Source organism: Enhydra lutris, unplaced genomic scaffold, assembly GCF_002288905.1.
Source record: "Enhydra lutris kenyoni isolate GAN:26980312 unplaced genomic scaffold, ASM228890v2 scaffoldscaffold17, whole genome shotgun sequence".
NCBI lineage: Eukaryota > Metazoa > Chordata > Mammalia > Carnivora > Mustelidae > Enhydra > Enhydra lutris.
Genome location: NW_019154101.1, coordinates 19,794,951 through 19,822,080, shown reverse-complemented (window position 1 = coordinate 19,822,080; position 27,130 = coordinate 19,794,951). Strand labels below are relative to the sequence as shown.

At 36.6% G+C, this 27,130-nt stretch overlaps 1 protein-coding gene across 1 annotated transcript in view; it reads right to left on the bottom strand.

The window, feature by feature from the left end:
- Nucleotides 1-1,480: 1,480 nt before the first annotated feature.
- Nucleotides 1,481-27,130, bottom strand: part of LOC111147758 (ring finger protein 217) — a 132,301-nt gene continuing 106,651 nt past the window's right edge. Inside the window, exons 3-6 of the mRNA XM_022503989.1 lie at nucleotides 26,406-26,570; nucleotides 9,314-9,515; nucleotides 3,089-3,160; nucleotides 1,481-1,681 (exon numbers count right to left, since the gene is read on the bottom strand). Of these exons, the coding sequence (XP_022359697.1) occupies nucleotides 1,608-1,681; nucleotides 3,089-3,160; nucleotides 9,314-9,515; nucleotides 26,406-26,570 (513 nt within the window). The 3' untranslated portion in view covers nucleotides 1,481-1,607. The remainder of the gene's footprint in view (nucleotides 1,682-3,088; nucleotides 3,161-9,313; nucleotides 9,516-26,405; nucleotides 26,571-27,130) is intronic.

Below are 27,130 nucleotides of genomic sequence, written 5' to 3'. Positions count from 1 at the left end.
GATAAGGCTGCTGAAAAATAAATGCTACATCTATGCAGATAGCTCATCTTAAGGATTTGGAGACAAGTGGAAACTTCAGGCTTCTTAGTGCTCTTTATGTCCATTCTGCTGAACTTCCATGATGAAAACAAAGGAATAGTTTGTTAAGTTTAGTTGCTTTTCTTTTTCTTATTTTTAAAGACGTCTCAGTTTGGTAAAACTTCCTGAAGATATTTCCTTCATTTTTCCAAAAGTTGTTTCTATTTTAGATAAACCCATGAACACAAAAAACTGTGTTTTTAAATTACCCCATCCATAAGAAGGTATCAGCATATTTGATAGTCTTTGAGCAGTAAACATAAGAAAAACCCTTCAAAACTGTATTTTTTTTTTTTAATGAAAATCTTGGGGACAGATAAAAAGATAGAAGAGAGAGAGAGAAAGAGAGAAGAGGTAAGAGGGCAGGGTTTCCAAAACTATCACAAATTGACCTAAAGCAGAATTATTGGTAATTACAAGTTGATTAAAAAATTAGCAGAACAGTGATTGTTTAAAGGCTTAAGCAGTTCTTGCTACAGCAAATTTGTTTTTTAAATTAACTAGTCCCGTCTGAAGGATTTGTTCATTTAGTAAAACATGGATGCCAAAACATAAAAAATCTGAAAAGACTAAACGTCTGGTCTTGAGCAGCCTACCAGTTTCGTCACTTAATAAAGTCTGATGATCCTCGAGGTGACCTTGCACAAATTTCTGGTGTGTGTGCCTGTGTGTGAGACAGAGAGACAGCAAGGAATCGAAAGGGCCAACATCAAAATAGCCTGTTGTCTACATTGGCTTTAATTCAGTACATTACCAAAATACGCCCAGAAAGGAACGATCATCTTTAAATATGTCTATGAAAATGTGGAAAAATAGCGTAGAGGCATAGAACTCGACAAGTACAAGATTATTGGACCTAGTTTTAATACAGATACTTATACACACACACTCACACCCCTGCACAGATACACGTCAGTAACTCATGATTCTTCTCATTAGTTTTGTTTCACTAGTTCCCTTTTGAGCAGTGAGATTTTTAACAATTAAAGCATCCGAAGGATGAAGGAATTATACTGCTCGGGCCACAGATAAAAACAGGTGCATATGGTGAGCCTCTGTCTTCTGAAAAGTGGCCTTGCTTGTTTGTACAGGTGGGATGATTTCCGCTATTCACACCAAGTCTCAGAAGAGGGCCTGGAAGGAGGTTTAGGTATAAAGACTGTCCAAACAACGCTCAGGAGAGGCATGCTCAGACAATTCTGAGGATACCTGGTTCTTAATGAAAATATTTTCTTCCAAAAACCAGTAAGAAGGTCAGAGTTATGATACAGATATTTATAGTCTATGAAAGTGACCATTTTTGAAAAGCAGCAAACTGTATAAGGAAAGGAGTCAGGATACCATGGAGGGAGTGCACTGGAGCGAGAGGCACTGTGGCCTGCAGACAACCACGGGGCGGGGCGGGGCGGGGGGGGGGGGGGGGGGGGGGGACGGGACTCAGTGTTTTTCAAGACATGAGTCTCAGATGAGTGTGCCATTCTGTGTGGCTCCTACCCGGACCGGCTTCGTTCCACGAAATCATCCGCATTTTACCAGTGCATTCCTGTCCGTGATCGCTTTCTCTGTTTTTTACAAAGGCAATAGATAGGAAATACAAATAAACCTGAGGATAAAAAAAGATGAAAGGTAATTAGGAGGAGAGGCATTTAGGTCTATATATTTGAAAAGTTTCCATTTTCCATTTTTCATTTTGCAGTCATTTACAAATGATTGCTACTTAGCAAAACGTGTGGATGAAGGCGGGGAGACACCTACACTATGAAATGGATTTACTCCTATAAGATGTCATTCCATGTTAGTTTTCTGGAGTTCTCTCCCCCTTTGAACAACCTCTCTGACACCAGTTTGAATATGGAATCATTCTTCTATCAAAATACACAGTCTTAGGTTGATCTTCTTTATTATCCCTAGTCGTACCATTTGCACCCTGATGGGATACTTCAGTCTCGGGCAGGACAGCACATTACTTAGGAACATGGGCTGTAGAGCCAAATGCCAGGTTCGAGTCACTGTTCTGACACATATGAGGTCCTAGTAAGCCTTATTTCCTCCATAGTAAAATGTAAATAATAACAGTATCTACTTCCTAAAATACTTCCTAAATTGTAAGAACTTAAATGTCAGTTACTTTATAATTTTATCTGTCCTGTACATGTAAATTACTTGCTCAATAGAAATTTACATACAAAAATTTATTTTATTTAGAAAAGAAAAAGAAATCCCACCTATTATGTAGAACAGTCATCAAAGCAATCTTTATCTATAGTGTTTAATTCAAAATTCTCTAAAGCAATGGTTCTCAAAGTCTGGGGTCCCTGGACCAGTGGCATGAGTATCACCTGGGAACTTCTTAGAACTGGAAATCCATGGGCCCTGCCCCTATATGGAGTCAGAAACTGAGAGTAGAAACCAGGAACCTGTGTTTTAACCAGTCCTCAAGGTTATTCTACAACATGCTGGAGCATGAGGACCACTGTTTTAAAACACATATTTCAGTAGACTTGTATGAATGAAACTATACGGAATCACTCATACATTTTCTGTTTGCCAGTGCTGAAGTATATGTTGGGTATAAGTTCCTATTCATGTTGAAGGTATCTTTTTTACCCAGGGTACACTTTCACTAGAACAAACCAATTATACAAGGGTATACCGGAGTCTTTTTTCTTGGTGGTCCAACCTAAACCCAGAATCAGAAAATCTGGGTTCCAGTCCATTAGACTCTATCATTAAACTACTTGTTGTATTAACTTTCATATTAAAAGGGAATTAATAATGCTTTATAAGATAAATGAATCAAAGTCTTTACAGACTGCAAAAGTGTTACACAAATACATCCTATATGAAATACACCCTCTGAATCCATAAATCACGTGCTGATTGCTCATCTAAAGCAAGCATGGAACAGATATGTCCACTTAGTAACTGACTCATGTTACTACATTTACACTCATATTTTCTCTACAGCACTCAAAAGATTCTAATCTCAGATATGTTAAGTGCTTCTTACCGATTACAACTGCTATGGCCCCTAGTGCTAATCCCAAGACCAGGATTAGAGGTGCAACGAATAATTTTCCAGCTGGAAAACAAAAGGCAAGACCATTTAGAGTCTTAAAACTAATTTATCAAACAGTTTCAGCAATGCTTTTTAATACCACAGTGTACATTGTTTTTTAAGAAGTGTGATTATAATTAAGGCAATATTTCTCTTAGGAAATGGATCAGGTGTAGAACAAATATACTTATGTAAATTCAGTAACTCCACAGAAGTCCTGGGGACATTAGTCAAACATTTCATAAATCACTTAAACTTTCTAACCAAAAAAATTCCAGTGTTAGTGGTTCACTTTATTCTACCAGGACCATTCATCTTGGTGTTTTTCCTTTAGATCTCTGTCATTTTTCAAGATTCTGAAAGATTAATAAGGGAGTGACAGACTCTGAGTTGGCAGAAGAAAATCTAATTAGCTCACAAAATGGAAAGCTAATAGGTGCTATAGACGGCTTACATCTAAGCCCATATCTGAAAAAGTGATTTAGTTACTTCCTGGGTCCAAAGAAGAGTAATAATATGAAGACCTAACCAGCTGAACTACAACTGGGATGCTTAAATATTGTTATGGAGCTCCTGGTGGCTCAGTTCGTTAAGCATCTGACTCTTGATTTCAGCTGAGGTCATCATCTCAGGGTCCTGGAATCCAGCCCCACATCCAGCTCTGTGCACAGCCAGGAATCTGCTTGAGGATTCTCTCTCTCCCCCACTCTCTCCCCCTGTCAGTGCTCTCTCTCTTTCTCTCTTTTTTTTTTTAAGATTTTATTTATTTATTTGATGGACAGAGATCACAAGTAGGCAGAGAGAGAAGAGGAAGCAGGCTCCCTGCTGAGCAGGGAGCCCGATGTGGGGCTTGATCCCAGGACCCTGGGATCATGACCTGAGCCGAAGGCAGAGGCTTTAACCACTGAGCCACCCAGGCGCCCCTGCTCTTGCTCTCTTAATAAATAAATAAATAAATAAATAAATAAATATCTTTAAAAATAGAAATAGATAAATATTATTAGAGAAAATTACCAATAAACATACAGTATATTTAAGGTTATTCAAATGAATCATTTTAATAAATTCAGAGAAAAAACTGATACTGCCAGAGAGGAGGGGGTAAGGGAGATGGACAAAATGGGTGAAGGGGAGAGGGCAATATAGGCTTCCAATTATGGAATGAATTAAGTTACTGGGATAAAAGGCAGAGCATAGGGTATATAGGCGGTGATATTGTAATGGCGTATGGTGGCAGATGGTAGCTATCCATGTGGGGAGCACAGCATAATGTACAGAGAAATTGAATCACTGTATTGTATACCCAAAACTAATGTAACATTGCATGTCAACTAGAGTAAAAAATAAAACATAAATTGGAAGGTCTGCATTGGTCTCATGGAAAAAATAAAATGTGAGAAAAATAAAAGAAAGCACTTATAAGAAAGCTACGTGCTGGTCAGGTGGCCAAAGGATGGCATCAACCAGCACTTTTTTTTCTGAATAAATAGCTGAGGAGCGATTATACTAAATGCTGGTTTCATGTAAACAGGGCACAGAGTTCACAGTCAGATTTCCACTCACTTTGAAAGGCACAGCACACGCAGAAAGAGGATAGTAGTTAGTATCTTGTCATCATATAGTGACCTTGACCTTAAGGCATGGGAACAGCTGCACCACTCAAACACAACAAGAGATGAGAAGGAGTGGAAGGGCTTTGCCATTTAAGGATACACCAGCAACAGCGTTCTACAATTAAGGACAGTAATTTGGAATAAGCAATTAGATTTAAAAAAAGAAAAAAGAAACATAATGCTGTCATTTGTTGGAAGTTTGTCAGAAAAGTCTTAATTTTTTTATGTTTAAGGAATGGTCTTTGGAATCCTGACCAGACAGCTAGAAAATACAGTCTTTAATATCTAATTTAAAAAGATGACTATTTAAATGTCTAACCATGGGATTTATTTATATTTTTTGCCAATGACAGAATCCAGTTAAGTATTATGAACTCTTTTTTTTTTCAAAAGATTTTATTTATTCATTTAACAGGGAGAGAGAGAGACCACAAGAACAGGGAGCAGCAGGCAGAGGGAGAGGTCGAAGCAGGCTCCCTGCTCCCCATGGAGCAGGGAGCCTTATGCAGGGCTTAATGCCAGGACTCTGAGAACATGACCCGAGCTGGAGACATATACTTAATTGACTGAGCCACCCAGGCACCTCAGTAATATGAAATCTTATTGAACAATGACATTTTTTACATTCTTAAAGCTGTGCTTAAGAGAGTTTTAGAATATATTGGCCTGGATATTTTATTTTTATTTTTTATTTTTATTTTTTAAGAGGTTTATTTATTTATTCTAGAGAGAGACAGAGAGAACAGGGAGGGGCTGAGAGAGATGGAGACAAGTAGACTCCCTATTGAGCGGGGAGCCCACCTCAGAGCTTGATCCCAGGACCCTGAGATCATGACCTGAGCTGAAATCAAGAGTTGGATGCTTAACCAACTGAGCCACCCAGGAGCCCCTGGTCTGCATATTTTTAAAAAAATCTGTTTTTTCCTGTACCCATTGCTCAGTATAATCATTCATGTTTCCTTTTAAAATAATTAATATATTTTAATAATAATAATGAAACATGATTGCAGAGTAACAGAACTAATTTTTTTTTTCTCTAAGTATCAGAAAACTCAAAGAACCAATGAGCTTTTTCTTTGGGAAGTAATAAACTTATTCCAATCATATAATCAATGTTTAATACATGTTTAATTTTACTTTTGAAACTGTTTTGAGGAATTAAGCACATCTTCTTTTATTCCTAGATTATTAACAATTCATTTAAAATACTATTCTCAATAGCTGAAATAATATTCTATTATATCCATATATATCTTACTTAAGTATTCATGTATTTAATTTTGTTCCTTTTCTTTGCTATTTTAAAATATACCTGCAAATAAACCACTGTCAGTCTAGATTTATCATTTTTTTAAAAGATTTTGTTTATTTACTTGACAGACAGAGATCACAAATAGGCAGAGAGGCAGGCAGAGAGAGAGGAGGAAGCAGGCTCCCCGCAGAGCAGAGAGCCCGATGTGGGGCTTGATCCCAGGACCCTGGGATCATGACCTGAGCCGAAGGCAGAGGCTTTAACACACTGAGCCACCCAGGCACCCCTAGATTTATCATATTTTAAAATATCCTTCACCTTACTATCCAATTTCTTTGCCAAAGAATTGCACAGAATTTCTAATTCATTCAGTAGGGTATGAAAGTCCAGCATTGAGTATTAACAAAAAAGTTTGCTAATCAATAGTTCAAAAAAACTCTTTTTAATTTACATTTCTCTGCCTACTAATAGCATTGAATATTTTAAAAAATGTTTATTGGCTACTTGCATTTTTTCAATTTTGGTTCCAGACTTCATTATTTTAAAAAAATTGGATATTTATTTTTGGAGGAGATTCTAGTGCTTTTGTTCATATAAACTATCTGCCACTTAGAAATCAGTTAAAGACCTATATTTTCTTTCCTATTATACCCTTTAACATAACACTTTGAGCATCTGTATGTCATGGTATGAGAATTCAGTACTTCTCCATCACTTTTATTCGCAACACCATTCATTGAATAATCTGCCTACTCCCACCAGGGGGATGCCCCCATGTCAGAAGCTGCTAAACCCATCCTCAAATCTCTGTTCTCCCTTGTTCTTTAAGAGTAGAACCTCTGATGCATAGGTGGGCACACAGTCACATGGAATACAAACCATGTTTCCCATCTTCCAGCTGTGAGAGCAGAGCAGGCACTTTCTCTGCCTCTGTCCAAGGACATGTGGAGGCTGCGGTCCCAAATGGAGGGAGCAAACTGGGTTATGTCCCATGAAAACAAAGTGCCTACACTTTACTAGGGCTTTGCTATCAGCCACATTCTCTCTTATATGGCAGGGAGAAGCTAAGTTTGTGACTTACAGAGTCATTCCTTTTCCAGCCTTTTGTGTGGCTGGGAGAGGTGTGGACCACCTTATTTGGAGTTATGGTCCAACAGCAGTTAGAGACAGCCATACGGGAGGTGGGAAAGTAGGTGTGGGAGGGAGAGCTTCTCGGAAAGCCAGCTGCTCCCTACTCGTCAGGTTTGTCCCGACACACAGGTGCATGCACACACACAGTAGAAAAGAGGCCCCAAAGGAAACCATTTACAGAAATCTGACCATAAAATTTTAAATAAAAACAGAAGAAACTGTGCAGAGAAGATATTCCCTCCTGACAATGTTCACTGGCTGTGCATTTTATAGGCCATTAAATAACTCAACTCCTATTTTATGACCCAAGAAGAGGATTCTAGTGGCCTCCAGGCAAATAAGATGACCCAAGGAGAATGTATCCAAAATATTACTGGACAAAAAAGGCAAGAAATAACTTCCCTTATTTAAGAGTGATTAAACCAAATAACAAAAAGGGAAAAATGATGATCAAATAAGAGATTATTAAAATAAAAAATGGAAGGAAACATCTTATCACAAAATGTCACTGAAGTAGGAAAAAAAACTAGTAATACAGAAAATATAAGAATTTTGTATTTTTTTGGTTGTTCTCTGTATATAGTCTTACAAATAGGTTATAGCTCAAAACTTAATTTGCAATTTAGTATCCTCATGGTAGTAATGTTATAAATAGGCATTAGATTCCCTAGATATCCCTCCAAACTCTATTTAATAAGTAAATATTGGGCATACAATTATAATACATACAAACAAATAAACAGCAAATATATATACTACAAGCAAGTAAACAGGAAAACATTGAAAATCATTAAAACCAATCTTGACTATATTAAATGCTATTGGTTGTGAGCAATTACATTTAATTAAAGGTCAACAAGGATATTTTCATAGAGATCATACAAGATTTTAGAAAATGATGGCACTGGTTTCCATAAGTTAAGATGAATTTTAAAATATATGTTCTATCTTTTACCTAAAAGAAATGCACCATTAGCACCAGCTTTGTTCTGATTCGCCATCATATGATTCTAGTAAGGTGAGAGGTCTACAATAATAATAAAGTGATAGAGGCTTAAAGAGAGATAAAAAGAGATTTTCATGAAGTAACTAGGCAAAAGTAGGCAGAAAATGGGAAATGTGGAAGATGTTTGCACATATATGAGAAAGACTCTCGGAGGAGGAAGTATTGAAGTTTTGTGTAATGGAATAGAGAGAAGAAACCTCACAGTGGATACATTCCAGAGAAGTAGGGAGCTAATGGAGGAAGACGTATCAGGTCAGAAGAACTCTTATCACACAAAGGTGGTGGCATCAGCCCAGAGCAGGAAATCTGGGTTTATGTTTGCATATTTGTGTATGAGACCATGTGTTGTTGAGGACAAAGAAGGGGGTAAAAACTTAAAGCATAAAGGCATCACATTTGGATATTTAAACTTGGGTTTGTATGTAATGAGGGCATTTGATACTCACTTCGTTAACTGTTAGCTACTATATTAACTATTATTACAGTAGGAACATACATACAACGGCATTGACTATATAGATACAATAAGAATCCAGCACAAGGCTCTGAAACATGGGGATTTTTATTTATTTTAGTTTTAAATTTTATTGATTGATTGAGAGGTGGGGCAGGAGAGACTCACATGCACTAGAGAGCAGGGAGGGGGGAGCAGAGGAAGAGGGAGAACAGAGAATCCTAAGCAGGCTTGATCTCACCACCCTGAGATCATGACCTGAGCCAAAATCAAGAGTCCAAGGCTTAACCAGCTGAGCCACCCTGGTGCCCCATAGGGATTTTCAAAAACTGTATTGCACGTCCTCCATGAATGGAGTATATGTGTATAACAACTTGCTAGGTATTGTCAACAGAAAAATAAATGTGACATGGTCCCTCTCATCAAGTGGCTTACAATAAGGCTTCAGAAATTTAAAAAATGAATTTACATTTCTGCAGTATAATAAATAATTTGTTTTTCAAATAAAATCTGCTTGCTCGTATAAGTTGTGTCTAGCCACCAAATTTAAATTTCCATTCCAAACTCAAAAGTAGAGAAAATATCTTCCTCCTGTTTTTGGGTAAAGTCCCCCACGAGAATACCTGGTGGGTGCTCAGAATTATCATGGCTAATACATTGAATTCTCTTATCATCGCTTACTTCCCAGAAAACATTCCTATAAAGCATGTCAGATACTCACCACAGACTGACCCTCGCACTAATCTCCTTAGATGAGGTCTCTCTGGGAGGTAGCGATATTTGCAGCCAAATATACTGAGGTTTGATGTGTGGTCTCCAAAGAAACGGAGTTGGCGGTATCTTTCCCCACATCGATAACAAAAATTAGTGTTACATTGTGAGCAGGTCATATGGTCACATCCTTCAGTTCTCTGGATGTGGATCTGTATTGACGACAGAGGAAAAGACAGGAAAAAGTTATTATATATTTTTACAAGTGAAATCTGGCAAGTGTTATCGAACAAACAATTTCCACCAAAACAAAAGCCTTCCACAGCAGTTTACTTACAATCACACTGTGCAAGATTGTGTTTGTATCAGATACTCTAATGTATAAATCTCAGTAACATTCAGGTACTCAAGCTGTGGCTCATTTTGTCCAACTTATAAACAGGCATATCCCAAAGAAAACCCACTTATCTCTCTAGACATACACCTAACTCAGTGGTTAGGAGGCAATTTAAAATGCTGTGAAAGTATATTTTGTTTATGCTATGATCAACAAGAATGAGGTGATTTGAGGAATGAGAAGAGATGAAGAATATTCCTTAAAAGAAAGGATCATGTAAAACTCTGTGTGCATAATTAGAAAGGCACAGAAATCTTTCTTTTTTCAAAAAATTTTATTTCTAAGTAAACTGTACACCCAACATGGGGCTCAAACTCACAACCCCTTGAGATCAAGAGTCACACGCTCTATGGACTGAACCAGTCAGGCACCCTGAATAGGAGTCCTTCTTTGGGGAAGAAAATGATAGCAGCTGTAAGTGTATTCACAATAACATTTCAGTTTCCAATTCTAATGTCATTCGCAAGTATGTTTTTGGGACTGTTTATACAATGCCTTCTGTTAAACTCAGCGTTTTCCTCTATTGTTGCAGTCAAGTTACATGTAAGCAGAGCTTCACCCATAATGTAATAAGAACTGTACTCCCACAGTCTACCAGGTACCCAGCATGGGGGGTCACTGTCTCAAGCACTGGGACCATGTTACAATAAAGATATATTCCTTGGGGCACCTGGGTGGCTCAGTCATTAAGCGTCTGCCTTTGGCTTGGGTCATGATCCCAGAGTCCTGGGATCAAGCCCCACGTTGGGCTCCCTGCTCAGTGGGGAGTCTGTTTCTTCCTCTCCCACTCCCCCTGCTTGTGTGCAGGCTCTCTCTCTCTCTCAATCTCTCTGTGTCTCTCTGTCAAATAAATAAAATCTTAAAAAAAAGATATTGTTCCTTGAGACATAATTGGATACTTGGCTCAGAATCTTTATGGACACTGTACGTAAACTGGGGCCATCTTTCATTCAAGTATATGCACCCTTTGTTAGGTGAATTGCCATGAAAGAGAACTTAACACTACTTCATAAAAAAAGAAAAAGATTTGGTTACACTGTCTAACCCTTATGTTAGGTTAAAACCCATTTCACTATAGAATAGGCATTTGCTACATTCAAGTCACATCCCACTCATTCTTGTTTATTTATATATTTATTATTTATATATTAGTTCTTTGCTTAGAAAATGTATTCAAAATGTCCCCAATACCTTTCTGACTATTGTAATTTCTACCCATGACTTTGCTTGGGGATGAGTGTGTCAGCGAGTATTTAATGTAATTGGGAATTTCACAACATGTGCGTCAAACCCACCACTGGTTGCCTCTTTTTAGTGAAGCCCTGGTTGCAGTCCACAACTTGCCACAATTTTAAAAGAGTAAATTCTACACCCAGCGTGGGGCTTGAACTCATGACCTTGGGAGTTATATGCTCTACCACCTGAGCCAGCCAGGTTCCCCCAACTCTACACATTTCATTTAAAATCCTACTCTCCTTCCCCTGATACACAAGGTAGTTCCCTGAACTTCAATAGTACAGTTATATATTTATATTTTTCAAAAGCTTCTCAACAATTATGGAAATGAGATCAAATCATCCAGGAAAAAGAGAAGATGTTTAATGTGAAAAGAGAAATTTCAAAGTTGGGAGATAAAGAAAGTTATCCATTATAAAATATGACCTTATTTCATAGTTTTTGAAAAGAAAAATTTTGAAATTGCTAACTCCAAATCATATGCAGTATTTCAGTTTTAGTGATTTAATAACCAAAATTTTGAACTTCACTTTAAAAGAACAATATGAATTTTTAGAAGGACTTCTGAGGGTGCTTTTAAAATAACAGTACATAGTAATCATAGTAATGGTGAAAGTTTCATTTGATAATACACATATTTGTGAATCCATCCTCTATCCATCTATCCATCCATCCACCTACCATCCGTCCATCTACCTACCTACCTACCTACCTACCAGTCTACCTACTGGAGAGTTTCTAGGTGACGATGACTATTTTGAGGAAGTAATAACTAAACAAAGGGCAGTACAATGACTGCCACCATAGCAGGCACTTAATAAATGATAACTGAATGAACTGAGAAAGAAAAGTGTCCTAAGTGGTTGGCAGGACATTCGGTACTGAAGATCATTAGGCTGATTATAGGTTAAATGTCCTTTCCCACCCAGTGGCTGACTCTTGGCAGGTAAGCCTTAACTCATAGGGAGGTAGAAAAAATCTGGGCTTTGACTTCACGAAGCCCTGTGTTTGAATTCTGGCTCCACAAGCTATATAGAAAGAGGTTACTTCTTGCTTTGATTTAGATAATGTTACTTACATGAGAAAAAAAATGTGATAACATATATATGGTGCCTAACCCATTGTTGGGCACTTACATAGTCAGATCAATATAATATTGATTCCATCTATCCCTTTCCCTTTCCCCACCTAAAAATGTGAGAAATCCAGTGCCTGATAAATGTAACTGCATACCCTCTGACCGCTAGGTGGTCCCCATTCCTGTGTTTTCATATGGGTAATTCTTGGTTGATGCTAAACTAGAGAGTGCCTTCCTAGGCAAGGACTAGTTTGTGGTCAGGTGCATATGAACATCTCTGGTCCAGGGTTACTAACAAATCCTTATGGGCCAATAGAAGCAAAACTTGTTTTTCCTGCTATTGGCCACTTCATCTTTTTAAATTATATTAATTTTTTTTCTTTTACCTGACAGTCCAGTAAGAGTGAATCCAGATTTTGTGGGACCTGAAGATTATCCAATTTGAGGGGCCCTCTTAAAGGAGAAGAATGTAAATTACAAGTACAGTTGACCCTTGAACAACAGGAAGGTTAGGGGCAATGACCCCCCCTGCAGTAAAAAATCTGCCTGTAACTTTTGACTCCCCCCAAAATTTGCTAATAGCCTACTGTTGACTAAAAATCTTACTGATAACATAAACAGTTGATTAACACATTTTTTATATATTTTATATATTATATGCTGTATTCTTACAATAAAGTAAGCTATAGAAGAGAAAATGTTACTAAGAAAATCACAAGAAAGAAAAAATACATTTACAGTGAATCTGCATAGTTCAAACCTATGTTGTTCAAGAGCCAACTGTACAAGTTAAATACAAGGCCTAAGAAGGGGCTTGTATAGGTGAGGGTCTCTGGGACTTAAGGTCCTTAGCTTCCTGATAATTTCTCATCTAATCCAGCACTTCCCCTCTGTTGTGCCTGTTTCTGTGAACAATTCTGAAGAACCATTCCTGTTACCACAACCATTTCATAGTCATGCCATTCAGGAATAATAGAGGCCAAAAGTTCTAGTGGACCCTTGAACTATTTCTGATCCTTCTTCAGATCCCTGAGCACTAGGAGAAATCATGTTCAAAGACAATTGCTGACCACCCAAAATAAGGGTTACTTCAAGTCAACTCAACTTTTTGATTGTATGTTGTATATGATCTTTAATGGAAATAAGGACGCTTAATGCATTTCCCGGTCGCACAGCATAATGTTGTATGTGACCTATAAAGGGAAAAGGACTAATATTTGTTTAGAGCCCATTAATGTGCCAAGAATTGTACATAGATTAGCACTGTTAAGCCTCATAACCGCACCATGAGACTGGTGTCTTATTCCTAACCTGAGGTAGGAAAGGTAATCTACTTGAGTGAATGGAGAAAGGATTTTGATTCGTATCTCTTTCTTTATTATGCTAAGCAGCCTTTTATTAACTTAAAGTTAAAAACAGAGGGTCAACAGTGTCCTTTGCTAACTGACAGCACAATCTTTGTGCTAGTCAAACAAACGTGTGTGTTCTCACACACAAGGCATATCTTGAGTCTTTCAGCTTGTTTTAGCTGCTCTCTGGACCGATTTACATTCTTCCTGTAACACAATATCAAAACTTTTTGACAGAAGACATGTACTAATAAGTCAAGCTTGTCACTGACGTTCACTTGGCTCAAAATTTCACATGAAATTGTCACTGCCATTTTATCTCTGCTTTTTGCTTCATTGGGTTCTAAAATCTTTATGTGGCATATCTTATTTCATTTAAATAGTGAAGACTATAATTTCTAGTTTCTAGTTTCTATAATTTCTAGTCTTTCCTTCTCTCTCTCTCTTTTTAAAGATTATATTGTAAGGAATATCTACATCCAATATTGGGCTTGAACTCACAACCCCAATATCAAGAGTCTCATATTCTACTGACTGAGCCAGCCAGGCACCTCTTTCCTTATTGCTAAAATAATATCTGTATAGAGCAGGCAACTAAAATATTGTTAGTCCAATAATCTTTCTGCACAGGGACTGTTAAATTCTTTTTTTTAAAAGATTTTATTTATTTATTTGACAGACAGAGATCACAAGTAGGCAGAGAGGCAGGCAGAGAGAGAGGAAGGGAAGCAGGCTCACTGCTGAGAAGAGAGCCTGATGCAGGGCTTGATCCTAGGACCCTGAGATCATGACCTAAGCCGAAGGCAGAGGCTTTAACCCACTGAGCCACCCAGGTGCCCCTAAAATTCCAAACTCTATAGTAAACTTGTACATTGCAGGATTATATGGTTTTAAAGATTAATTTGAATATCTTACACAAGACAAGCCTTTAATACTATTGTAACTATCTCTTGATTATACATATTTTACAATTTGATAATTACAGAGAAATGAACTGACACAACGCAAATTAATGTGCAACAGGAGACATTACTTTTCACATGTGCTAAGCAAGTTGTAATTTTGAATTCCTAACACTCGGGATGATAAATTTCATGTGCTAAATGAGTGCCCTAAGTATATCATTAAAGGTCACCCTTTGACAATGCCGTCTTTGTTTTTAGAATATAAAGCCTGAAAACATGCTTTAAATTATATTTACATCAAGTACATTTTATTTCTCAAAGAAATTATTTTTACTTGGTATTATAGTTTCAGAACATTCGTCATTTTATCTCTGCTACAAAACGAATTAATTTAGCATCAAAATTCTGGTTTTGCTTAAGAGATGGAGATAAGGTATGACAGACAAGAAACTCTTAATCTATTAGATCAAACTGACTACTCATTCATAAAGCACAACTCTCATTTGATTTGTTATGACTCACAGGGTTTCTTCTCTCCCTTTATAATAAGTGAGTGGCTGATACTTAAAAAGTTGAATATTTAAACATTAAATGTTTCTTAGACCTCTCTACACTTAAAATTCATCAGATGAAATATTCGGAATATGGCACATATTTCTTTAAAAAGACCTTGAGGGGTGCCTGGGTGGCTCAGTCGGTTAAGCGTCTGCCTTTGGCTCAGGTCATGATCTCAAGATCCTGGAATCTTGAGCCCAGCATAGTTGGGCTCCCCACTCAGTAGAAAGTCTGCTTCTCTTTTTCCCTCTGCTCCTTCCCACACCCTCCCCACTTGTGCTCTCTCTCTCTCAAATAAATACAAAATCTTTAAAAAAAATAGAAAAGAGCTTGATATTAAATCCACTTTATAGTTGGGGAGAAATGACAACATGAACCTTTTTTGAGTCTATGACATTCCTCATAGGGCTAATACATTCACACCTATAATAAGATATTAATTATGAAAACCATACATATATGTACATTAGTATCTGCCATCCTCAAGTTGTTTATATTTTGTTTAGTAAAATGCCTACAAAGTATCGAAAAAATACAAGTAGAATCCAGCCATTAATTTTCATATAGATTCTATTTAACCAAAAGGTAGAAGAATAACAATAAATGAACTGCTAAGTATTTAACTTATTTTATAATTAAACCAGTACACCTCCCCAGGGTGCCTGCGTGGCTTAGTCTGTTGAGAGCCTGGCTCTTAGTTTTGGTTCAGGTTGTGATCTCATGGGTCCTGGGATCAAGTCCCATATCAGGCTCCTTGCTCAGTGGGGAGCCTGCTTCTCCCTCCCCCTCTTCCTGCCACTGCCCCTGCTTGTTTGCTCTCTCTCTCTCTGACAAATGAATAAATAAAAACATCTTTTTTTAAAAAAGTAAACATATATACAAAGCCTTCAAAGATCTGATAAAAGTATTATGAACCTAGAATTCTTGCCCAACTATAAAATAAATAATACGTGAGGGCAGAAATAAAACATTTCCAGAGATGCTAAGACTCCTCTGTACCTTCTCTCGGGCCACCAATTAAGGAAGCAAATGAATGTGAAATTCAAGAAAAGACCATTTAAGAACATATAAAAAAGGTTGCAAGAAATCTCAGAGAAAAAGCTGGCAAGCAATTGGTCCAATTTAGAATAGAAAGTCAGTTGGTTTAAAGAACATCTCCAAAAAACCCACAATGGAATATACACCAAGTTCTTAAATTCCTGAGGAGCAAATATTCAGTAACATGATAATTAAAGTGGGTATTTCCACTCTCAATAGAGGGAAAAAAGAAACAACGAGAACTTTCAGGGAAAACAAAACAGAAGGAATGTAATTTCAAATATGGAGTGTAACAAAATATGGCACAATTAAGTAATTGATAGTGAGCAAGGAGGCTAGAGGCATTTTTCCTAGAAGTTGCGAACTCACAGAAAAAACAATATAATCCTAATTCCACAATTATGTGTTTTTGATTGTGGAAATACCCAATTGGTTTTTAAATGTTAGAATCATCCTTTAGGAAAAAACAGAGATATTAAATATTATATTAGAATAGAATATGAATGTTATTAAATTTAACAATATAAAAACAAAGTTACAGCTTATAGAGAATGAGAAATGAAGAAGCAAAGAGAACTACAGGAGGGCTACATCCTCATAGATCATCTAAAGTTGTCAGGATACTGAATAGACATTTGAGTACATTATTTAAAGGTAAAAGATAATCAAAAGAAGAACTAAAGTAACAACTATCAAAAATTGGAAGGAGAAAAAAAAATTGGAAGGAGAAGAAAGGAAGGGATTACATAAGTGAAATGAGTGGTCACCTCTATGAGAGTAGACTACATTGCAAAAATAAATAAGACGTTGACTGCAAAATTATTTGATGTCTCCTGCTCTGTTAGCTTTTTTTTTTTTTTAAGATTTTATTTATTTATTTGACAGAGAGAGACACAGTGAGAGAGGGAACAGAAGCGGCAGGGGGCGGGGGGTGGGGAGCAGGAGAGGGAGAAGCAGGCTTCCAGCTGAGCAGGGAGCGTGATGCCGGACTTGATCCCAGGACCCTGGAAGCATGACAGAGCCACCCAGGCGCCCCTCTGTTAGCTTTCTGAAGCCAATACTCTGTCTGAGAACTTTGTCTTCCAATGCACTGGTTTTCTTTGTTATAGAGAATTTCATATATACTTCAAGTTAAATCTTATGACTGATTCATGATAACAAAGTTTTTTTTTAAAAGATTTTATTTATATACTTGAGAGAGAGAACATGATAGGTGGGTGGGGGATGGGGAGGGACAGAGGGAGAGGGAGAAGCAGACTCCCATTGAACAGGGAGCCCCGACAGTGCTCAATCCCAGGGTTCTAGGATCATGATCTGAGCCGAGGCAGACACTGAATCAACTGAGCCACCCAGGTGCCCCGACAAAGACTTGGAAGAAGAAAGGAGAGTACTGTCCAAAGCTTATTTCCCAGGTGAGAAATGTACTATAATTTAGCCCCTAATTTTCTTCCTTCTTCTTCCCCATACTTCCTGTGACCCCATGTCGATGTTCTCAAAAATCTTCTGATGCCAATTCTGCCAAAGGCTCAGGTGTCTTCCCATCCTGATAAATCCTCCTGTAATTCTGCTCGATCTTCTGACCATTGATTACCCTCCTACTTCCATCTTTCCAAGGTTCTTAAAAGAATATACTCACTGCTTTTCTTATTCACCTCTTAATCCTTCGGTTGACTGCATCCCCACGTTACTGAAACATCCAGATCGGTTGTCTTTCTCCAGAAAAGATTCATTCATTCATTCATTCATTCATTTACTCAATAAGTATTTATTTGTTCATTGATAAAATATGACATGGCTCCTGCGCTTAAGGAGTTTGTCGTCTGAGGTGTAGACAGACATTAATCAATAGTACAGATAAACAGTCATTTGCAACCTAAGGCAAATGCCGTGAAGGAAAAGGAGAAGGTATGAAGAGAATATTGAATAGCAGGAGCTTGGTCTGGTCTGAGGGTCAGAAGAGGCTTCTCCAAGAAAGTGACATTGATCTGAGAAATGAAGGACAAGTAGAAGTTCACCAACAAGAGGCCTCAGACATAGGGAGTGCATTCCTAGCCCAGCATCTTCATGACACCATATCCATGAAATGAGAAGCAAACTGCATCAGCCCTGTCACAACATTCCTCATTCTACATTTTAAAACTCTTATGTGTATCCTTCTGCTCAAATGCTCTTCTCTCCCAGTTGATAAGATCTAAAAGGGTCCTAGATCATGTACATCTTGTTTGTTCTTTTATTAAAGAAACTTGCACAGGTCCTGTCACATACGCATGTTCTCAATAAATATTTACTAAAAGAACAAATGAATATTATCCATGACCCTCTAATTGCCAAACCTAATAAATATGTCTTTTTTTTTTTAAGATTTTATTTATTTATTTGACAGGCAGAGATCACAAGTAGGCAGAGAGGCAGGCAGAGAGAGAGAGAGAGAGGAGAAAGTAGGCTCCCTGTTGAGCAGAGAGCCCATAGTGGGGCTCGATCCCAAGACCGTGAGATCATGACCTGAGCTGAAGGCAGAGGCTTTAATCCACTGAGCCACCCAGGCGCCCCCTAATAAATATGTCTTTTAAAAAGACTTATATATTTATTTGTGTGGGTGGGGAGAGGGGCAGGGAGAGAGAGAGAATGCTTAAGCAGATTCCTGGCTGAGCATGGAGCCTAAATCTGTGGGGCTTGATCCCAGGACCCTACGATCATGACCTGAGCTTACACCAAGAGTCTGGCACCCAACTGACTGAGCATCCAGGTGCCCCAATAAACATCTTTTAAATTCTTATCTTACGGTACCTCTTAGTGGCATTTAACTGGTTGATCACTACTTCCTTCTGACCATTAATATACTCTTCCTTCAATGCCACCTTTTTTCCAGGTTCTCTTTTCTCTCACAGGTTCCCATTTCTTCACTTATCCCTCAATTCTACCCATGACTCACATACTCTTTGGGGGATACTCTTTCATATTCAAACAGTTCCAGCTTCCCTCCACTAGATCTCATTTCTTCACTGACACCGTGGACCTGGCTCTTGAGCAGGAGACTCATGTAACAACTATTTGTGGGTCATATATACCTATATGCCTGACAGCCATTTCAAAGTCAAATAAGCAAAGCCAAACTCATCATCATTTCATGGCCCCTTAACCCAACAACAACAAAATAAAACTAGGTTGAACTTCATTATTTTATCTTAGTTTATGGTATCACCATCCATTTAGAACAAAAGTAAATATTTGGTGGTTATTCTCTTCTTACATCACACATCCACATATAATCATCAAGGTCAGGCAAGTTTAGCCACAAGATATTTTACGTAATCCTTCTCTTCTCTAGTCTCTTGACCATTGGCTTAGCTCATGCTGTCATCACTTCCTTCTAGATGTCTACAACTACCCTTGCAGGATCAACAGCAACAAACCCAAAATATAAATTGGACACCATGCCCCTGCCTACCGCTTTTCAGTCTGGAGGCTAAAATCCAAGTTTCTTGACTTTGCGTGTGAAACCCAGACTTCTGTTTCCTTCTACAGTCCCACCTTTCACCACTTCCTTCTATGAACTTTACTCTCAGGGAACCACAAAGTGCTTGTGGCTGCTGCGCAGAGTACACATTTCCTGGCTCTGTGCCCTTGTATTTTTAATTGTAATAATCTCACTCCTGGATACCTTTTATCATGCCCAAATCCATCCAATAATCCTCAACAAACTAGCTCTCCCTGGATTCCTCAAGATGAATGAGATATCCAAAAACCATGAACCTTCTAATAATACTCTATGCAAAGCCCTACTGGAGTGCAACAGTGTTTGATCATTGTCAATGTAATGGCTGTGTCTCCCCTTCTGTGAGTTTCACCAGAAATAAAAAAACACGTTTTGCAGAGCATGTAATGGACTCTCACTAAAAGTCCTTATGTGTAAGAAAGAAAAATGGCATTTATCCATTCAACAATTTTCTATTTTGGCTGCAAAATATAGCCACTAATTTATTTTATTTTTTAAACATTTTTAATTTAAATTCAATTTAATTAACATATAGTGTGTTATTTGTTTTGGAGGTAGAATTTAGTGATTCATCAGTGCTCATCATAACAAGTACCCTCCTCAATCCCCATCACCCAATTACCCCATACCCATCCACCTCCCTGCCAGCAATCCTGTTTGTTTCCTATAGTTACAAGGAGTCTCTTATGGTTTGCTTCCCTCTCTGTTTTCATCTTTTCTTATTTTTCCTTCCCTTCCCTTAAGTTCATCTGTTTTGTCCTTAAATTCCAGAAAAAAAAAAAAAAAAGAAATAAAGGCATCCAAATCCTCAAAGAAGTCAAACTTTCACTCTTCACAGACAATATGATACTCTGTGTAGAAAACCTAAAAGACTCCCCCAAGGAAATGCTTGGAATACAGGAATTCAGCAAAGTTGCAGGATATAAAATCAGTGCACAGAAGTCAGCTTGCATTTCTAGACACTAACAATGAGGCCCAAGAAAAAGAAATCAAGGCATCTATCCCATTAACAAGTGCACCAAAACCCATTAAGATACTAGGAATAATCCTAACCAAAGAGTTAAAGGATCTGTAGCCACTATTTTACATAGTGACAAGTAATATAGTGCAATGGAGAGAAAATAAAGCATTTAAGGGGCATATTACCTACTGAGGTAGGGGAATGTAATTATGAGAGGCTGAATGTTGCTAGAAGGCATGAAGGGAGAGAACAGACCATGTAGATAGCTGGGGAAAGAATATTCCAGACAAAGGGAAGAACAAGTGTGGAGACCCTGAGAGGGAACATGCCCGATGCTTCCGAAGGAAAGCAAGGAAGGCAATGTGGCTAGAGGAGCATGAATGAAGAAGATGAGGTCTGAAGAATGATGGGGTGAAGTGTGCCCAGAACACGGCAAGTCATATGGTCATTACAACCTTTTGTTCTGTGTGAGATGGGAGCCATGACAAAGATATTTTATTTTTTGAATGGAGCACAATTTAAAAGCCCCTGCATGTGTATTTGTAGGGGTGTGTGAAATGCTAAGAAACTGTAGGATTATCTCTGAGAACCATTAATACTCCAAATTCTTTCTTCAGCAACCACAGGACCACATAGCTACAGCTCAGATATTAGAGCCTGCAGACATAGCTTTTGAGCTAATTTTATGTGAACAGGAGTAAATTAATCATTTTCTCTGAATCAATGCATTCTTGCCTACAGCATCCTATTATAGGATTTCAGAGAGTAAAATATTTGAAAGGAAATATCATGACAAGTAAATTTCCTTAATTCCAAATTCACAATAAATTATGAATGAACATAATTCCCTTTCCCCTGCCTGCTTTTTGGTCCGGTTACTTACCCTCACTGAAACAGTCTTTACATCTTGAAATGGTGGTAATTACCCCTTCCTCACTACTTTCTTTGGAGACTTAAATGAGACCACAAATGTAGCTTATGTACTACTGAGCCTATCATTTTATTATTATTGCGTATTACCTTAAAGTTTTATCCAAAGGCATTTAAGACTTCATTACAATTTAAATCTAAAGTATATATGTGAAATTGCCTACAAAATGTGTTTACTCATTTGTTTTGTATTGTACAATCTATGTTTCTTAATTTCTAGGTGTGCATCTCACTTTTCATCTTCTTTGGATTAGCAATTCTTTTTCTCATTAACTCAAGTTTAATATGTAATCTGCTGTAAGACAGTCTCAAAATTAAATTTTACATGAAACTGAATAGATATTTTAATACTTTCAACAAAACTGGAATCCCTTACTTGATTTAAACTAAAAATGATCACAAACCAGACTTAGATTTGTTGTAACTATGTTCAAGAAAGACATTTAAAAATTAACATATATTTTCTGTAGGCTAAGAATTTATATGAGACAGAAAACACATTTTTAACATAAAAAATAGTGTTTGCTTCAGCAGCACATACATTAAAATTTAAGATAAAAAATAACGTTGGGCTGGCTGGATGGCTCAGTTGTTTGAGTGTCTGACTCTTGATTTTTGGCTCAGGTGATAGTCTTAGGGTCACGAGATCCATTGCTAGTGGGCCTCCCCACTCTGTGGAGGTCCCTCTGCCCCTCCTCCCACTCTGGTGCATATGCACATGCAGACTCACACACACACACTTTCTCAAATAAATAAATAAATAAATAAATCTTTAAAAAAAGATGAAAATATTGTCTCATAAGTGGAAAATAGTATGAATTAAGAAGCAATGAGATTTAAATAAAAATGGCTAGATAAAGTTAATCTTACTATGCTGCTATTAATTTTTTATAAAAAAGTCTTATAAATAAATAACTTGCAGAACAATTTATATATTTTTACCTTACTATGAAAAAAAATCCTACCATGAATAAGCCTCTTACACATGGGAGAAAAATATTTCATAGTAATTCTGGTCATCTGCCAAAATTCAATTATAAACAATAATTTTGACTTCTCAGCATAAGTCAAATCTCTTCATAACATTGTACCATATAGTAAACTGGTCTTTCCACCTGAGCAAAGGGTAAAAACTCATTATGGGAGACATAAGATTTATAAATGAAGTTATTTTATTTGGAATGCTAACTAAAATAATAAATTTATAGATTATCAAACCATGTTTGAATGGGTACCTTTTACAAAAGCATAATCTTTTAACACCCCCATATAAGCACAGACTTTCTTTGAAAAATCAGCAGCAGCAAGATTAGGGAGTTAAGAGGAGAGACTTTTTTTTAAATGTTTCCTGTTTTTATTTAAATTCTAGTTAGTTAACATATAGTGTAATATTAGTTTCAAGAGTAGAATTTAGTGATTCATCACTTACATACAACACCCAGTGCTCATTCCAACAAGGGCTTTCCTTATTACAGCCCATCCCCCTATCTATCTCTCCTCCATCACCCCTCAGTTTGTTTTCTACAGTTACAGTCTGGTTTATGGTTTGCCTCCTCTCTTCTTTTTTCTTTCCCCTATGTTCATCTGTTTTGTTTCTTAAATTCCTATACAGAGTGAAATCGTATGGTATTTGTCTTAGAAGAGAGTATTTTATATATATTAATTTAACATATGGTTAGAGAAAAATTACAAATCAATCGGTAGGAGGAGAATTATTTAATAAACAATTAGGTCAGTTAGTCATAATTTGGAAAAAATAGTATAGGTATTTGGTGCATAGGAAACATCAAAATAAGTTATGGTGCGATTAAAGAGTTAAAATATTGAACAATTTAGAAATTAAATAGTTAAAAGAAAAGGAAAAAATGAACTATTTTATCAAACTTCTGGTTGATAGATAACTTTCAGAGCTTAGGAACAAAATATTTACAAAAAGTAGGTAAAAATATAAAATATGTGTATAAATATGATGTGTGTTTGTGTATCCACCCAAAAAGTAAAGGAATGAAAACAAACAAACAAACAAAAAAAAAACAAAAACAAAAAGTAAAGGAATGATATATTTGGTCAACCTAAAATTTTTAAAAATAAACACATAATTTTTAAAAAAGTAAAAAAAAAAAAAAAAGTAAAATACAAAACAAACCCCAAACTATCACTGACATAAAAAGAAAGTAACAAAAGATAGGAGAGGAAAATGCCAGAAAAGGAGTTAATACTTCCAAACAAAGAGTTCGTATAATCTGATACAAAAAATATGCCCTGACCTGATCCATACAAATGGGCAAAGAATATGCACAGAAAGTCAAAAAGGATATTACAAATTAAAAAGTACATGAATTTATATTTGATGTAAAAGCAAACAAGGAGATTCAAAATACAAGAACAAAATACTTTTAACCCACTAAAATAGCATTTTAAAAATACTTGAAATGGTAATCAGAAATGTTTATATAGAAACAGGTCCTCAGATTTTTCTTGTGGAATTATAAATTTCAATCTTTTATAAAAGCAAATTGGTAATACATACCAAATGCTAAAAACACTGATATTGTTTAATTCAGTGATTCTATCTTTAGATGTATACACTTTTAAAGATCCAAAGTAGGGGGAAAAAGATATATTCAAGATGAACACCATGAACTGGTTATTTAGAAAATATATATATTAGGACATATATATTTTATATATATGCATTTTATGTTATTTGTTTTTTAAATTGAAGTCATTTAATGTACATATTTTTACTTGTTAGTTCAACACTGATTTCCACTATACATGCACAGCCATTTAGTTTAACTTGCTTCATATTTATTTACTTTCCAACATGCTGTATTTATAAGTTTTAAAGGATTATTTATGAAAGTAAAGCCCTGGAGTATAAGACAAACATTATGTCACTGAGGAATATCTCCTCATGGATTTCTGTTCTAAGAACAAAAATGTTTCATGAGGGAAAAATAATTTTAAGTTCCAACAACAAAATCACAGTTAAGAAAATGCAAAGATATAAAATCGTATGCATAAAAGAAAAGGAAAACCGAACCATTTCTATTCAAAAGAAGCCCTAAAATATGACTTAAATTGACATGAATTGTATGGAGCTGAATCTCACCAGGAACTAGATTCTCTGCTACATGTAAACGGATTCCGTGGTTCCTTGGCTCCTTTCTTTCCAGCTCTTTAAAAGTGAATTCCTTTCCAAGCCCCAACATTTTAGCAATTACTTCAAAAAGCAACCAGCATGTATGCTTTCTCTTAACTGTGACCTGTCTTTGTTAAAACTGTGAGAAGTCATCAGTGCATTCGGGAACTCCTTCCAGCTGGTTGTTTTTTCCTCTCTATCAGAGTCCATTTAGTGTTCGATTGAAGGATTAGGGTAACCCATGTATGTTTGAATGTATCACCTCCATTCATTCGGAATGTCCCCAATGCATAATGCTGCATTGCTCACTCAGCATACAGTCTTGAGCCAGGCTAACTGGTAATTATTTTCACAGCTTTCCAGAGAAATATAAAGTATACTTTCAAATAAAGTGCTAAATGGAATGACTTAACAGCACTCCTGAATTCCTGGTCTTTATTTAGTTGAAACTGAGTAGCAGCTGGAATAAACTGGAAAGGCCAGAGCAAGGGGGAAAGACCTCATTTTCTCATTGTTCTTCCATGGATGAAAAATAAAAGGGTACTGAGCAATTGGTGCTGTGATCTGGAATAACCTTAAAATCAAAAGAATAACTGTGGATGAATTTGCCTTCCAAAGGGAAAACGAAGAAAGCTTTAGCTCAAAGTTTTTTAGATATCCTTTTAAGAGAGCCAGGTCATCAAAACTATTTCGAAATTTTTTTTTTCAACTATTAAGAAGGCAACATGTTATTTCAGACAATACTTACTATATGTATAAACTTGTACATGAACCTAATATAGTGAATCTGTGCATTATATTTATGCTCATTAATAGGCTTCAGAATTTACTACTTCAAGTTGGACTTACAATGATTAATTTTTAACCATTTTCTGAGAACTCAAATTTTATTTATCTGGTGCTAAATCTCCAGAAAGGAATTGCAGAAGGATTTCTAAAAATTAATTTCGCAAAAAGTGGAAAACATACATGGTAGAGTGTACATATGCACTCTATATACATATATATGTGTGTGTGTGTGTGTATGTATATATATATGTATATATATATATTTCTAAAGTGAGCTTTGAGGAAAAGAAAAAACCTCCAAATTTCAACAGATCTCTACCCTATAAGTATCAAATCCACTGTTTTTGGGCTGTATTTACTTGCTGATTTCTCTGTAGGTGAGTCTTCCCTGGCTGCTTGCACGGTTGACTTTCAACATCTAACTCTCAGCTCAAATATCTGTTAACTCATGATTTCCTGCCTGATAAGAGAAAAATGAAAAACGGGATTCATAAAATCCCCAAGTCCTGACTTCAACTATTAGCTTCTACAATTTACAAAAAGCAAACGATCAGCTTATTATAATCCTAAAGTGATAAGCAATGGAAGGGGAAAGAAAAGCAAAGGACTGCAAAGTTTCAGAGCTTACCTAAATGAGAAGTAATTACAGTGCACATGGCAAACTAGAAATAATACTTTTATGCCATTTCCATGCTAACTTTTCCCTATACACACATCTCCATTTTTAAATGGAAAATAAAATCTTTGAAGTTTAAAATCAGTAATTATATGACGCCTCCTTAAATTGTGAAGAATAATGCAAGTAAGAAGAATATACATTGTTTACATATAATATGTTCCATTTAGTTATGTAATATAATTACTCTTCTAAAATGAAATAGCAAATACCCTTTTTCTCCACACCTGTGTTAAGCAAGTCATGCATGTTGGGGCAGCTGGATGGCTCAGTTGGTCAAGCAACCACCTCTTGATTTCAGCTCAGGTCATGATCTCGGGGTCATGAGATTGAGCCCCAGGCCGGGCTCCAGGCTCAGCAGGGAGTCTGCTTGAGATTCTCCCTCCTCCGTTGGTCCCTCCCCCCGCTTGCATACATGCTCTTTCTCTCAAATAAATTAATTTAAAAAAAGTTATACATGTAATTCACTTCAATATTTTAAATATTACTCTTCAATGATATCCAGATACACATGTTTCTTTGCTTTTGTAAAGGTTAGTTATCTCACCTTGCACTTTGGACACTTCTGGGCATTTCTCTGTCCATGCTCAATTTCGCTGGCCCAGTGACGCAACAATTTGTCCCCTTTTTTGTACTCCTTGCAGTTAACACCTTCATGCCAAGGAGAATGGCACTTAAAACACCAGACGAATTGGCAAGTGGGGCACTGGATCTGTATAAGGAAAAGTAAAATTAAGCACTAGCAGACATATTGAGAGTGTTTAAAAAGATAAAAATAGTGATGCTTGAGGAAATTAGCTAAAAGATTATAATTTGTCCAGATTTAAAATATTGCTCCCTCTACAAGATTAAACTACAAGATGTGACTCTTAACATTATTAAAGGAGGAAAGAATGGCTTTGGTATAGATGATAAGGCTGTCTGTACACTATACTGGAATTAAACACTGGGTCCTTCTGGAAATCATTTTGGCCTTATAAAAGTCCTCTGGGTTGAAGCACAGAATAAAACCTGAAGGCTCACAATACCTCTAATCTACATACTCAGGCTGTTGCCTTTAAATCCACCTTTCCCTTGAACCAACTTCCCAGGCATTTCCATTGCTCTTTTTACCAATGGCTTTATTCACTTTTAAAAATCAAAGCCTCAAAAAAAAAAAAAAAATCAAAGCCTCATAGATGCTCCATCAAATGAAAAACACACTGGCAAATAAACTTAATAAACTACTAAACCAGCATTTGCTAGCAAGTACCCTTTCAAATAAAGGATATA